The sequence below is a fragment of the Corylus avellana genome, chromosome ca5, assembly GCF_901000735.1.
Source record: "Corylus avellana chromosome ca5, CavTom2PMs-1.0".
Taxonomy (NCBI): domain Eukaryota; kingdom Viridiplantae; phylum Streptophyta; class Magnoliopsida; order Fagales; family Betulaceae; genus Corylus; species Corylus avellana.
This window is the reverse complement of record NC_081545.1, coordinates 22,598,134-22,613,041: the sequence shown is the minus strand read 5'-3', so window position 1 is coordinate 22,613,041 and position 14,908 is coordinate 22,598,134. Positions and strand designations below refer to the sequence as shown.

The 14,908-nt window shown below is 42.0% G+C and overlaps 1 protein-coding gene across 2 annotated transcripts in view; it reads right to left on the bottom strand.

Annotated features, from left to right (window-relative positions):
- LOC132182344 (tripeptidyl-peptidase 2) overlaps nucleotides 1–14,908 on the bottom strand; it is a 56,374-nt gene that overhangs the window by 29,662 nt on the left and 11,804 nt on the right. For both annotated transcript variants that reach the window (XM_059595562.1, XM_059595563.1), the window contains 2 exons: nucleotides 12,594–12,652; nucleotides 1,619–1,773 (listed from right to left, as the gene is read on the bottom strand). In XM_059595562.1, coding sequence (XP_059451545.1) covers nucleotides 1,619–1,773; nucleotides 12,594–12,652 — 214 coding nt within the window. The remainder of the gene's footprint in view (nucleotides 1–1,618; nucleotides 1,774–12,593; nucleotides 12,653–14,908) is intronic.

Genomic DNA, 14,908 nt, shown 5'->3' with positions numbered 1-14,908 from the left:
TTTTTTAACTTGGGATGGGGGCATTTTGGAAAAAAAAAAAAAAAAAAAAAAAGTCAGAATGATCGAATTGCAACAATTTGAAAGTTTGGAGGGGTTAAGTGTCACGTTTTAAACATTGAAGGTAAAAGTGCAAATGGGTGGATAGTTCAGGGGGGGTAAAATGTATTTTCCCCTTTCTTTTTTCTATTCTAGAAAAATATGTCCCTTTTCTCCCCGTCTCTCTCTTCTCCATCTGCATTCTCTCTCTCTCTCTCATCTCTATCTCTCAATCTCTCTCTCTAGTCTGCATTGATTTCTAGGTTCTGATATTTTTTTTGTTTGTTGATTTACCTTTCTTTTCAAGCTCTGAAATTTCGTGGTCGTTCAACATGATTCCCACCTTCTCCCTCTTCAATAGGGAAATTTTTTACCACAACTTCTCCGGTTCCTCCTCCATAACTGATTTCGAGTGGTGGAATATTCAATGTTTTTTGGTTGATGATTTTGTGGATTTGTGATTTGTTCTTTTTGAGGAATTTATGGGTTTCATCATTTTGAAAAGTTTGGTCTTCATTTATTTTTATTTGTTCAGTTATGTTCTTGACTGAGAATGGGGGAGGAGAGAACATGAGAGATAGAGATCCGGTTCCTTGAGAGATAGAGAGAGAGGCGGAGAGGAAGATGGAAGTGCTGTGAAGAAGAAGAAGAGTGGAGGAAGAAAAGATCGAGAAACGTGAGAGGAGAGAGGAGAGAGACTTGTAGTATTTTATCATTAAAATAAAGCATTTAGTAGCTACAGTGTTTCCCAATGCATTGAGAAACACTATAGCTACCCCTTGGGGTAGGTTAAATTTAGGACTATTGACGTGGGTGTGTTTTTGTGGATTTTTCTCTTTTTTCCCTAAACATAGGGAAGGGAATGCCATATAAGGCATCTGCTGCTAGTGCTCTAATACCTTATTCAAATTTTGCTTTATTACTGAGCTCTTTCAAAATCAACTTCAGAAAGTGAATAAATTACATTCACTATGAAACAAATCATAAATACCACCACGCATCTGTCACAGAGAATTTTCCATTTCAAATATGTATTCCCACCTTGTAACAATTGGCATATTAAACAATTTCTACCCAAGAAAACGATCCAACTTTCAGCCATTGAAAGGATTCTCATAATCAACCTCATGAGAAGGCCAATAGAAGCCACATCTAGCAAACTTCAATTCTTAAACTAGATGCAAGAATGCATATAAGAGCTCAACACTGACTATCGGCTTGCTTCCAGGAATTTGGCTTCCCAAGGAGTGGACACAGCTGCTAACGGGAGCAGTACCATCCCCAACCAAAAAAAAAAAAAGAAAGAAAAAAAGAAAAAGAATGACAGGCACACCACCCACATCCACACACCTACAACATTGCGTGAATCCATGCATTGAATATTAAAGCTGTAACATACTTCAAGCCACATACTACTAAGTCTACATGCTCGCAACAATTGATTTTGAGGCATTAATTCCATCAGAAAATAATTACTAAAAGCAAAAGAGAATATTGGGAAATGAGAGAAATAACATGTACAATTTAACATATATATGGATACTTAGGAAGAAGAAGGAAAGGTGAAATAATGCTAACTGACTTGAAGCTACGCCCATTATGAGTAAGAAGGAGATAGTCCGGAGCCCTCAGCACTGCCTTTTCACTGGAATGTAACTCAATACATTCCTCAAAAGGAACCAATTCTTCTAAATTACTTGCATCTTCATGAAATTTCGGTTCAACTTGCACTGTCCACTGTCAAGGATATTACTTTAGTTGCTGTACAAATGAGAGATGCAGTGGAAATATAACATTGTAAACAGAAAAAATTCTTGCCAAGAGATTTATTCAACCTAAGTAAAGGAATGAAACAGAAGTGGTATGAACATACAGAAGCAACTATGAATATCTCATACAACATAGGACAAAACATTATGTAACAAAAAGAAATTCAATACAATAGATAGTGATAATTATAATTCACAAAGTACTGCATAAAGAAAAGATGATTTCTTTGAAATAAGCAGTAGTGATTACAACAATATGCAGACGCCAACTAGTACTCAGAAAGATAAACAAGAAAAAATTCACCACAATTGATTAACTTATTTCAGTTGTTTGATATATCCCATTATCTTTCTTGTTTTTATTCTAAATTGAAAGAAGAAAGATACGTAATGAATTTAGTTCAAAACACAACACTAAAATATGTAATGGGCATTATGACAGTTAGGGCAGCACTTTCACACTCAGAATTAACAAGAATTGCGCTGGGTGAAAAGGAAGGAAATGCGCAAGAGTCCACTTCAAGATGCTTAATAAGTAATTTACAAACCATATTCTCATATTCTCGTAAACATAATTAATCAATGCCAATGATGTACAATTAATATAAGCCAGGCCAAGAAACCTATATAAATTACTCAAAGTTCCACCTACGTATTCAGTGCACAACAAAGAAAAGTTGTAGCATTTCAGGTTACATCAGAAGCTTACTAAATATGTCAAAGAAAACCGCAAGTTTCATATAACTTTTCTGGCAAAACAAGAGTCCTAAGAGCATTCAAGAACAAGCCTACTACACTGCAGTTCTCAAGCAGAGCCAATAGACATGTAGGATAGCCAACCACTATCAAGTAGAGTTAGAATATGTTGCATGGACAAGGACACAAGAACACTTTTGAGACAAATTTTCCAATAGAGAAAAGTGTAAGAAAAGCAGAACAAAAAGGAGAACATGAAGTCACAAGATATTATAGATGTATCTTTCATGTAACTGTGTAAACAAAAAACAAAACAAAAAGGTAGAAACATCGACAAATATTATTAAATAATCCAATTGGAAAGGAAGAAATATCTGCATCCGCATGTGGCTCTATACCTAAAATGTGGATGGCGAATAATAACTGCCATAACCGCGCAGATGCAGTTAGTAAAAACATGATGCGAATGCGGATATCTAAAAGTGATATCCGCATTTTACGGATATGGCTGCGGATATCGCAAATAACCGCATCCACATGTAACATTAAAATCACCCCTAGTACACCAAGGCAGGTTCCACCAACTAAGCAAACCAGACAACTCATCCCAAAGAAGCCTTATATCCCTATCAGAATTAGGGCCATAGAGACACCCGCAAAAGCTCAAATGGAATGATCTTCAACGTTCTTAAGGAAATAGCCAAGGTGAAGTCCCCACACACTCATCTACTTCTCCACCCTTTTGTCCAACATAATCAAAATACCCCCTCAAGCCCCACCGGAATCCAAGCAACACCAATCCACATGATTACATCCACATAAGCTGCACACAACACTACAAGACATAACATCAAGTTTAGTTTCTTGAAAACTAACAATATCCACCTTCCAATCTCTAAGCAAAGTCCTAACCCTCAAGACATTTCCTCCCCTCATTCAACCCTCTCATGTTCTAGGAGAGTAATCTGGGCTTCCTCAAAACACTAGAGGTACCTTCACTTACCTTTACCGCAGCTAGAACATTAAACTTTGCAGCATAGTTGATAGAGCACTCTAAATATCTTAGCTCCCTACTACCTTTCATACCAAGTTTAGATAGAGAAGACAAAACCTCAAGACGATGTTCCTCTTCAAGAAGTGTCAAAAGAGCCAAAAACCGTTCCTCATGATGCACACGCGAAATCTCCACAACAGGATAGATCTCCTTCGCACATTGCACAACCCAATCTTAGCCGGTCTCACCCATCACAATACGGGAATAGGTACACAAAGGAGATAATAGGACTTTTCCAACCTCACCATCACAAGTAATTCTAGAAGTCTCTCTTAAGTCCCTCCAAAAATGATGTGACTATTAAAATTACCATTTGATCAAAATCCAATAATGATCAATCACAAGCCTAATGGTGATTTTAATAGCCATATCATTCTTGGAGGGACTCAAGAAGAACTTGTAAACATTACTCCACCATCACCACCCCCATCCATCTCATCCACGAGACACAAAGCAGCATCTTTCCCTTTCCCTTCCTTGTGTTGTTCAACCCCCCCCCCCCCCCAAGACAAAACCAACTTTGATTAGCGCTGGTGGGGGAAATGGCAACGTCAACCACAACTTCTTGCCTACCCATAACTAGCAGACTGGTAGGCACCACAGAGGAGATTGAGGATGCTTGGCAAAGATGCACTGGCTAGTTCTAGGAGGCCAGGCCTACCAACGAGTATGTGGAAAGATCCCCAACAAAATCAAAGACAAACACTTGCCTTGGCAAGAGCTAGGAATGGCCACCGGCGACATCTGACAGCTTCAACCTAGCCAGAGCAGGCATCAAACTACAAAACATCAAAATTAGAACCCACAACCAGTGCCATATTGGCCATATCCAAGCCCCTCTGAGACAAAGGACGCAAAAAAGGAGTCTGAGAATGAAATCTCCGACGAGTTCTAATAGAGACCCTGAGCTGCCAGCTAGTTCATGGATGTCAAACCTACTGGTGAGAGAACCGGCCTCGGCGAGAGCTGGAAATGACCACCAGCAACATCCGACAACTTCAACCTAGCTGAAGCAGACCCATCATGCCAGAAGTCACCAGACGTAATTGTTGGGTACAGAGAAGCTCGCACGTCAGCCATAATCACCAGCAAGGCCTTTGGAGAGTCATCAACCCAGGCGAAGGGGGACTTGGGCAACCACAACCCGCACTAGAGCCCACTTTAGACACAAGACCCGTGTTTAAGCCCAATTTTGGTAGCCCTCTTGGCGTTGGGCTTGCAGTCAAGGAAAAGGCCTAATCCAGCCTGCAACTTCACCCCTTCTTACAAAGCTTAGTGGTCTTAGAGCATGTTTGAGATTGCATTTGAGAAATAGAGCTTTTAAGTCAAAAAGAGCTTTTGGACAAAAGCTTCATTTTTAAGATTTTGCCAAAAGTGTTTTTTAGCCATTTTTAAGCTTTTTGGACTATTAAAAGCGCTTCTTATTTTCTTACCAAACGCATATTTTTTTCTTTAAACGGATTTTGAGTGTTAAAAGCACTTTTAGAGGTGAGTCAAGTCATGTCGAGAGGTGAGTCAAGTCATGGGATTGTCGAGAGGTTGGGTTGTGGAATCTAAGGAGTTTGCAGTGATAGTGAAGGATGGAGACACGGTATTGAAACTACAGGAGCGGTGCAGAGGCAAGATGCGATCGATACATTTGGATTGGACAGAAGCGGTTTGGCTCTTGAGGATTTTTGAAGAGCTGATGGATGTGGGGGATTCAAGGGTCTTTAGGGACGAGACCATTAGAAGTTTTCCACGCGTGTTAGTCCAGAAATGCTTCAACAGACACGGGAGCTTTTTGGTTTTGGAGGAGAACGAAGGCAGCGAAAGACGAGGGAGAGTATTCGTGCCTGAAGGATGGAATAGGAAGGGATGGAACCGGCTACAGTCAGAGCTTCGAATTGCTGTGGATTTTGTACAGCCATTCGTGGGGGATGCAAGGAAGCTTATATCAGGGAAACAAAGAAGGAGCTTCTCGGAGGTCTTGATGTCTAAATCCAACCAAGAAGAGGAACTTTTCGGGTCCTTCGAAGAACCCATTGCTAGAGTCCCTAAATGGCTGTTGGGGGAAGTTAAGAAGAATGATAAGAAAATGGGGCCAAGTTTCTCTGCAGTGTGCCAAGCCAAGGAAGTCGAAGATGGTTTGGAGGTTCAGAAGACTGTTCCGGCAGCAGGTCCGGCGGAGAGAACAGTAGCGAACTGTGGAGTCAGAATTGAGGCAGTGCAGAAGAAAATTTCAAGTCCCGAGGAGAAAGCATACGAAGCTGGCTGTACTGGAGCGTGCTGTCCAGGTTGCGTGTCGGCGGGAGGAAAGGAAAAGCTGAAGATTTCTTTGCTGAAGATACAGGAGGAGATCAGGATTTGCCTCGAAGGAATCGAAGCGTTTTCGCGCTCCCCTTGTAGAGGCGAGGCCAGACATACTGGGCCTATAAGTATGAGTGTCTTGGAGCATTCTGAGGAGGCCCATTTCATGAACCCATACGCTAGTCAGCCTATAAGCCAGCCCAAGGCTTCTGTCATGCCACAGACAGGCCGAAAGGACAAGGCCATAGTGGTGGGTTCTGGGCCCAGCAGGTCGACGAAATTTTACAGTAGGAAGACAGTGACGCCTAGTGGTCCTGGCCCATCGGGTCCTTCGTCTTTTTACTCAGAGTCTCGTTCCTTTACGAGCTTAACGCATAAAACTATGCCGGAGACGTCGAGAGTTCAGGGGCCGAGGAAGGTAGCGTCGACAAGGGAAGGTCTCCGATCTCCGACGAGAGATTCTGAGGAATCACGGGATGGCCAGCGGGGGGCTGACAGAATCGATGGGTCCTCTCCGGCGACCGATTCTGTGGAACTCGCGGTCTCGGCGAAGCAGCAGAGCGACCCAGTCTTGGGAATTCTGGGTAAAGCGCCGACAGCTCTTATCGCATGTGCCAGCAAGGAGGGTACGACCAATTATGTGCGGCCGGATATTGCGAGGCTTTCTGTGGATGATAGTGGGAAGCTGAAGAAGTCTATGTGCGGGAGGGAAATGGAAAAAGGGGAGAGAAGCGGTTCAGGTCAGTCAGACCCAGTCAAGCAGGGGCAAATGGAGCAAAAGTATGATAAGGCGGGGTCTGATACCCAGGGAGAGCTATTTCCGGGGCTCGAGAAATGGATTTTGCCGAGCGTGGGGCAGGAGATGGTGGGGAGGGATTTGGAGGAAGAAACAGTAGTTAGTTCAAAGCAGGTCGAGGAGAAGGAAGAGATTCCGCCAGGGCTTGAGAAGTGGGAGATATCAGGTTCGAATCCTTTGAGGTCGATTGGGGATGTGGTCAGTGATCATGAGGAGAATCCACATCCTGTTTCAGATTCTTTAGCTGTGGTCCCCTTTGAAGCTCAGGAGCCGATTACAGTGGAATTTGTTACTGAATTCAGTAAGCTTGTAGGCGTCTCTTGTGGCGGTGAAGATAGGAAGCTGTCGGAAGTTTTTGGGTTAATCTTGGATGACACTGAGGGCAATGGTAAGGAAGAGGGAGAGGCAGTGGAAGAGGGAGTGGGTTTGGAAGCTCTTTCGGTTAAGAAAGGTAAGCGAGAGCTCAACAATCTTAATTTTTCTATTAATTATGAGGGACCCAATGGTAGCTCTTCGAGGGTTAGAAGTAAGGGGAGGGGTTTTGGAGCTGTTAAATGAAGCCAAAGATTCTTTCATGGAACGTAAGAGGGTTGAATGAAAGGGACAAAAGATTGAGGGTTAGAAGTCTTCTTAGAAGTTGGAAGGTGGATGTAGTGTGCCTCCAGGAGACTAAGGTGGCTTTCATTTCTAATAACTTTGTGAGGAGTTTATGGGGATGTCCTTATGTGGAGTGGTGCTATGTTCCGTCCAGAGGGGCCTCAGGGGGAATTCTGGTTATGTGGGATAGGAGGGTTGTTACGAAGGTTGAGGTTGCTATGGGCAGATTTGTGGCAGCATGTTCTTTTAGAAATGTTGATGACGGGTTTGAGTGGGCTTTTGGGGGGGTTTATGGTCCAAACAAAGACAACATTAGACGTTATCTTTGGGAGGAGCTGGTGGGCCTTATGAGTTGGTGGGACATGCCTTGGTGTATTGGTGGGGATTTTAATGTTACTCTTCTTTCTAGTGAAAGGTCGGGGGGAGTTCATTCTCGATCCGCGATGAGGGAATTTGCAGATTTTATATCGGAGCAGGAACTTATGGATCTTCCTTTAGCTGGGGGGGTTTCCACTTGGTCTAACAATCAATCCTGGTCAAGGCTAGATCGATTCCTTGTTTCCACTGATTGGGAAGTTCATTACCCGGACGTGCGACAAAAAAGGATGCTTCGTGTTTGTTCGGATCATGCTCCTATTGTTCTTGATTGTAATTGTTTGTTGGGAGGTAAGAGACCATTCAAGTTTGAAAATATGTGGCTCAAAGCAGAGGGATTTGTGGACAAAGTCAGAAGTTGGTGGGGTTCTTATCATTTCCTTGGCACTCCGAGTTTTATATTGGCAAAAAAGATGCGAGCTCTCAAGGAGGACATTAAGAAATGGAATAACCAGGTGTTTGGCAATGTGGAAGGGCATATCAAGGCTCGGATGGAGGAATTAAAAACTCTTGACAGGGTGGATGAAGAGAGAGGTTTATCCTCTGAAGATATTGAGAGGAAGGGGTCGCTATCTAGAGAATTGGAGATCCTTCTGTTACAAGAGGAAATTAGTTGGAGGCAAAAATCTAGGGTCCGGTGGTTGAAAGAGGGAGATAAATGCACAAAATTTTTCCATAGGATGGCCAATGCAAATAGAAGACATAATACTATAGAGACGTTGATGGTGGATGGCTCAACGACTTCAGATCAAGAGGTTATTAGTGATCATGTTACTCACTTTTACGAGGCTCTTTTCAAAGAGAATCTCACTTGGAGACCGAGGCTAGAAGACCTTGCTTTTGACATGTTAGATGTTGGGGAGGCTTCTAGGTTGGAGACTCCATTTGAGGAAAAGGAGGTTTGGGAGGTGGTGAAAGGGATGGATAGGGATAAGGCTCCAGGTCCGGATGGCTTCTCTATGGCTTTCTTTCAGGATTGCTGGGATGTGATCAAGGGGGACATTATGGCGGTCTTTGCGGAGTTTCATGATCGAGGTAAATTTGAAAAGAGCCTTAATGCCACTTTCATATCCCTTATTCCGAAGTCTCATGGAGCAAATGATTTAAAAGATTTTCGTCCGATTAGCCTTGTGGGAGGGACTTATAAGATTATTGCCAAGGTCTTGGCTAATAGGATGAAGAGAGTAATGAACAAGGTCATCTCTAAACCCCAGAATGCTTTTGTTAAAGGCAGGCAAATCCTGGACTCAGTTCTCATCGCCAATGAGTGTCTGGATAGTCGTATTAGATCGGGGGAACCTGGATTATTGTGCAAATTGGACATGGAAAAGGCCTATGATCATATGAATTGGAAGTTCCTTCTTTATCTTCTAAGAAGGTGCGGTTTTGGAGAAAAATGGTGTTCCTGGATTGAGCATTGCATCTCGTCTGTGAGATTCTCGGTCTTGATTAATGGATCTTCGTCTGGCTTCTTTGATAGTTCACGTGGTGTGAGGCAAGGCGATCCTCTTTCTCCATTCCTATTTGTTTTGGTCATGGAGGCATTCAGCAGGTTGATTGAGGCATCAATAAATAGGGGTCTCATCTCTGGGTTTTCAGTGGGGGCTAGAGAAGCGGATCAGGTTATCGTCTCTCACCTCCTCTTTGCTGATGATACTCTGGTATTTTGCGGGGCAGATCCTTTTCAAGTAAGAAATATTGGTGCTCTCCTAGTTTGCTTTGAAGCGGTCTCAGGGTTAAAGGTAAACTTGGGCAAATCCGCTTTGGTTCCTGTAGGCTCTATGGAAAATGCGGGCATGCTGGCCGGTATTTTGAGATGTGGTATAGCTACTACGCCACTCAAGTATTTGGGTCTCCCCCTGGGGGCCTCGTTCAAGGTCAAGACCATTTGGGAGGACGTGTTGGAAAAATATGTCAGAAGGTTGGCATCTTGGAAACGCTTGTATTTATCTAAGGGGGGGAGGATCACTCTCATTAAGAGCACCTTATCCAATCTTCCCACTTATTTTCTGTCTCTGTTTCCTATTCCGGCATCAGTGGCGAAGCGCATTGAGAAGATTCAACGCGACTTCTTATGGGGTGGGATTGATGATGAGTTTAAGTTCCATCTGGTCAGTTGGGATAAGGTTTGTTATCCGATCACTGAGGGAGGGTTAGGCATACGAAATCTGTGGTTGATGAATCAAGCTTTATTGGGAAAATGGTTGTGGAGATTTGCTCATGAGAAAGAGGCTTGGTGGAGAAAGATTCTGGTGGCGAAGTATGGAGCGGTTTGGGGAGGTTGGCGCTCCAAGGTTCCCAGAGGATCGCATGGAGTAGGGTTTTGGAAGCACATTTGTAGGGGGTGGAGGTCGTTCCAAGACCACATTAGATTTGTCCCAGGTCGTGGGTCCAACATCAGGTTTTGGGAGGATATCTGGTGTGGTGACATGCCTCTTAGGGAGGTTTTTCCTGGACTTTTCAGCATTGCCACCAACAAGGATGCGTCTATTGCAGACAATAGGGAATGCTCAAATGGCTCTGCTCAGTGGAGTGTTTCCTTCACTCGCAGGGTTCATGATTGGGAAGTGGAGGTTTTGGCTTCTTTTTACTCGCTATTGTATTTGCATCCATTTGGTGGGGAAGGGGAGGATAGAATAAGGTGGATCTATTCGCGGAAAGGCAATTTCGAAGTAAGATCTTTCTATAGGATTCTTGCTTCTAAAGATCTCACTCCTTTCCCTTGGAAAAGTATTTGGCGCACCAAGGCCCCTTCGAAAGTGGCTTTTTTTGCTTGGACGGCCGCGCTTGGAAAAATTCTTACTTTGGACAATGTTCGGAAAAGGGGTATTGTGGTGATAAACCGATGTTGCATGTGTGAATCAAATGGGGAGTCCATTGACCATCTCTTTCTACACTGTGGGGTGGCGCGCTCCTTATGGAACGCCATTTTCACTCGGTTTGGTTTGTGTTGGGCTATGCCGGGCAGCGTTAAGGCGATGTTCGATTCTTGGTGGATGGGTGGTAAAACTAGCAGCGCCGTTGTGTGGAAGATGGTCCCTCTTTGCCTCATGTGGTGCATTTGGAACGAGAGAAACGCAAGAAATTTTGAGGATTCGGCCAGGAATTTAGAGGAGCTTATTCACTTTTTCTTGTACACCCTCTTCACTTGGACTGCTGGTTGGCTTGCGCCTATAGTGATCAGCTTCCAAGATTTTCTTATTAGATTTTCTTCCTCTCTTTCTCTTTCTTAGTCGCTCTCTTGTATACTCCCGGTGTACTAGGGTTGCGCCCCTCTGCGCCTTTGATAAATATATCTTTACTTATCAAAAAAAAAAAAAGCACTTTTAGACCCCTCAAATGCAATCCCAAACAAGCCCTTAGGAATAAAAGTGGGCTTCTGGGTAGCAACTAAAGAACGGTGCTCAGGGCCCAGCCCAAAAACCTCCAATCCTTCAAGCACACACAAAAAGGACCGGTCAACCTCTACTTTGATTTGTTCAAGATGACCTTTCCATGCCCAAAGCAGCCCAAAATCCTTCATTTCCATCCTGAGAAATCGCATAATCCTCTAAAGCACAAAATGGGGAAGAAACCGATCCTCAAGCTATGAACCCTAACTTCTGACCCATGGATCTAACAATGTCAGATTGCTTCTTGTCCAACAGACCATCCAGACACATCGTCATCACCTCTCCAACATTGAAAAATTTTTCATAGAGTGCACCACCTCCGCAAATGACGAAGAGCCATCTACCACAAGTGGGCCCTTTCCCGCCAAGATGGGTTGCAACCTTACCCACCCCAAACCCTGCCTCCTTCCCCAACGAAGAGGGAACACCAGACGGCTGACGCAACACCACGGAGGTGGTTCCTTTCCCAACCTTGGAATCAAAGAAGACCATCTTACCAAGTTTGGCGGCAAAACGACACCATCCCCACCCTTCTTGAGCCTCAAAGGACAAGATGAGTTATCCACGACCACCCACCACATACACCGCCACCTTTAGAAACCGGTCAGACCTGTTGGAACCTCTCTAGACAATAAACACCTTGGATCCCTCTCTAAACAACTTGATAAATTCCTTTGTTTCAGAAATGCGAGCCAACTCCTCCACCGTGGACTTCAACCAAGCAGTACACATTATTCCCAAAAACGGAACACAAGGCAAGCCCATTCTCCATTCCTTCGGCCAGAGAACAAAGGCCCCTTCAACCACCAAGAGCTCGAACGTTTTAGCCTCAACATAAAACCGTCCACAAAATCCATCTTCGGCCACCCACCTTGTGCACCTTCACCAGCGAAGCCAACAACAATGCAGTTTGGTTCTACTACTCCTTGGGTCTCCTTGGTCTCTCTCTGGCGTCGAACAAGTTAGATTATTTAATCTTTTTGTTACCTCTTCTGTGATATCATATATTACTTGAAGACTCCACTTGCTTCATGGTCCTTCACTTGAACTTCCTTCCTCTGGTGGTAGAGTTCATTGTACTCAAACAAATGATGGGGGTGCTGAAGGTGGAGAAATGGGTTGCTCTACAACTTCACTAGCCTTCTCCTCTACAAAGAAAGGATAATAAGAAAGCTAACTTATAAGATACCTTTAATACCTTTAAGGCCACCACGCTTCATGATGCTGATTTTTGGAAAGCAAAAATGCATTGCCATCAAAATAACAAAATAATACATTGCCATCAAAATAACAAAATCAGACGGATGCATAGCAAAAGGCATGAAGAGAAACTATAAATGTTGTTCGCAGTAGCAAAAGATACTTCTTATGTTTGAAAATAGAGGAAAGTTTAAAGTAGCAATACTTGGGATAGAAAGAGAACTAACTTGGTAACATTTAGCTAATAACTAGAGTAATAGCAATGGGGAATGGATGAAGCATTTGTTGGAATATAGATAAGCAACCAAATAATTAACATTAGATCATGTCTCAAAGAGAAATAATTATATCATACAGTTAACGTCCATAAAGTCTATCAATAATCTCACCTCAGTACAATGTTGGCAAGCACTAGCCTCCCTTAGGTAGATGCCTCGAGATGTAGGACCTGCAGTTAAATCACATAAAAAAATATGTAACTTCACTTCACAACCAAAACTCAAGAATTTAAAATAAATAAATAAATAATCTTAAATATTGACATAATTGGGAGAAGTCATGGTCACTAGTTGAACAATTGCTGAAAGATTTATAAACAAAAACAAGCCCATGAAAGAGGCAATATATACTCCATTATAGGCAAGACAAAACCATCACTTTTGATATCTTAAAAACTCTTGTTAGAATATTAATTAAATGATTAAATTCACTATTTATTATCAGATTAAGCTCATGGGATAATTGGTGATTTAACACAATATTATAACAAAGGTCTTGAGTTCAATCCCTGACTCTACAGTTCACCCCATTTCAAGTTTTTTTTATAAGTAAAGCTAGTTCATTAAAAGTGTAGGGGATGCAACCCAAGTACGCAAGACATATACAAGAGAAAAACAACCAACAAGATCAAGAACAAGGAAAGAGAGCACAAAAATATACAAAGTTAAAGAGGACGTTAATAGAAATCCTCTCAAAGAGGCATTTAAGAAAAAAAAAGTAGTAACTTTAAACTCGTCTTCTCACAATCCTCAAAACTTTGAGCATTCCTTGCACCACATTAAATAAGAAAGGATCGGATCGAATTGGAAAATGGAAAGATTTGTACATGTTATACCTTTCATTATCACTTTGTGGAAAATTGTTAGGTATGAATATGTTAGAGACCTGTGACTCGATTGGTGAGATAGTATCTCTCTCCAAAAAAGCTTCTTTTTTTTTTACCGCCGCACAAAGAAAATATTTTGTTGTAAATGAACAAGATATTGAGGAATTGTCCATACATAAAATAATAATTATTGGCAAGGGCCTTTTCCACATAAAAAATGAATCTTTTGTTACAATCGAAGCAGAAGTGATGTGGATTATTCAAGAATCAAAGTCGATTTGATTTATCCACGTCAGGGCATAACCCACTATATTCCAAACATCTGAAAAACCAAATTCCATAACTCTCTCACAATATCACACTATGAAGAAAGAGGTCATCAAAATTTTCCCCTCTTTTTACACATATAAGACCAATCCATCACTATAATGTAATGCTTGCGTAGATTATCCATATTGAGAATTTTTCCTAAAGATGTTGTTCAAGTGTTGTAACACACCGGTCCACATAGAGTGAGTAGTTTATAAAGAGACTCATGGGTATTAAGTCCCACATTGCTTACTTATTATGTGAAACTGGGTTTATAAGTGATTATTGGGAAGCTCCAAACTGACTAGTCTTTTGGGTGTGGTAGCGCAGATATGGCTAGCATTTTTCCCGGAATCGTTACAAAAGAAAGCCACCCTTAAAGGAGCCTTAAAATTCTAGATGCTCTTACAAAGGAATGAGAAATCATTGTTGGGATGAACTTTGTTAAAAGTTTTGACCTCAAAATATCGTCTTTCTGAAGAAATCCAACAGAACTTATCGCCATCTCCTTGACCCATCCTAACGGAATACAAAGCATTGAAAATAGAAGATTTAAAATCCACCTCCCAATCGTGCACCAATCTGATAAAATCCATGTCCCAATGCACCTCATCATTGTGACCAAACATGTAGTCCACCAGCATAGCATCCCTATTTCTTCAAAGAACAATTCCCACACCAGAAATCATGCCAAAACCTAGTTCAAAAGCCATCACCCATCTCGATACAAACAAAACTAGACAAGTCATCCCAACCCCTCCTAATATGTTTCCAAAAACTCACCCATAGGGTCCAGTTACAACACTAGAGTACCAATCACCCACCAAACTACCACATTTTTTATACACTACATGTCACCAAAAACCCTTTCTCTCGGCAACATACTTCCATAACCACTTTCCAAAAAGGGCTTGATTGAAATTGAACAAACTCCTAATTCCCAAAGCTCCAAGATGAAGGAGAGTTCGCCCCCATTTAAATTATATTACACATGTTAGGTCTCACTTATTGAGGGGAATTTGAGCCCAAAAATGAAAGGAAGTGTTAGAATATTAACTATATGACTAAATTCACTATATCCTATCAGTTTTAAGTTTTTTTTTATAATTGGTGGTTTAATAAATATCATGTGGGAAAACGTGTTTAATGACTTGTATTCTATACTTGTATAGTTACCTATTTTAGGAAATTATGTAACAGCATGTATTCCTAGAATTAGGCTGATTTGGTTAGTGTCCTATTATATCCCATAAATCATGGGATTTGAAATAACTTAGTTAGTTTTCCTTT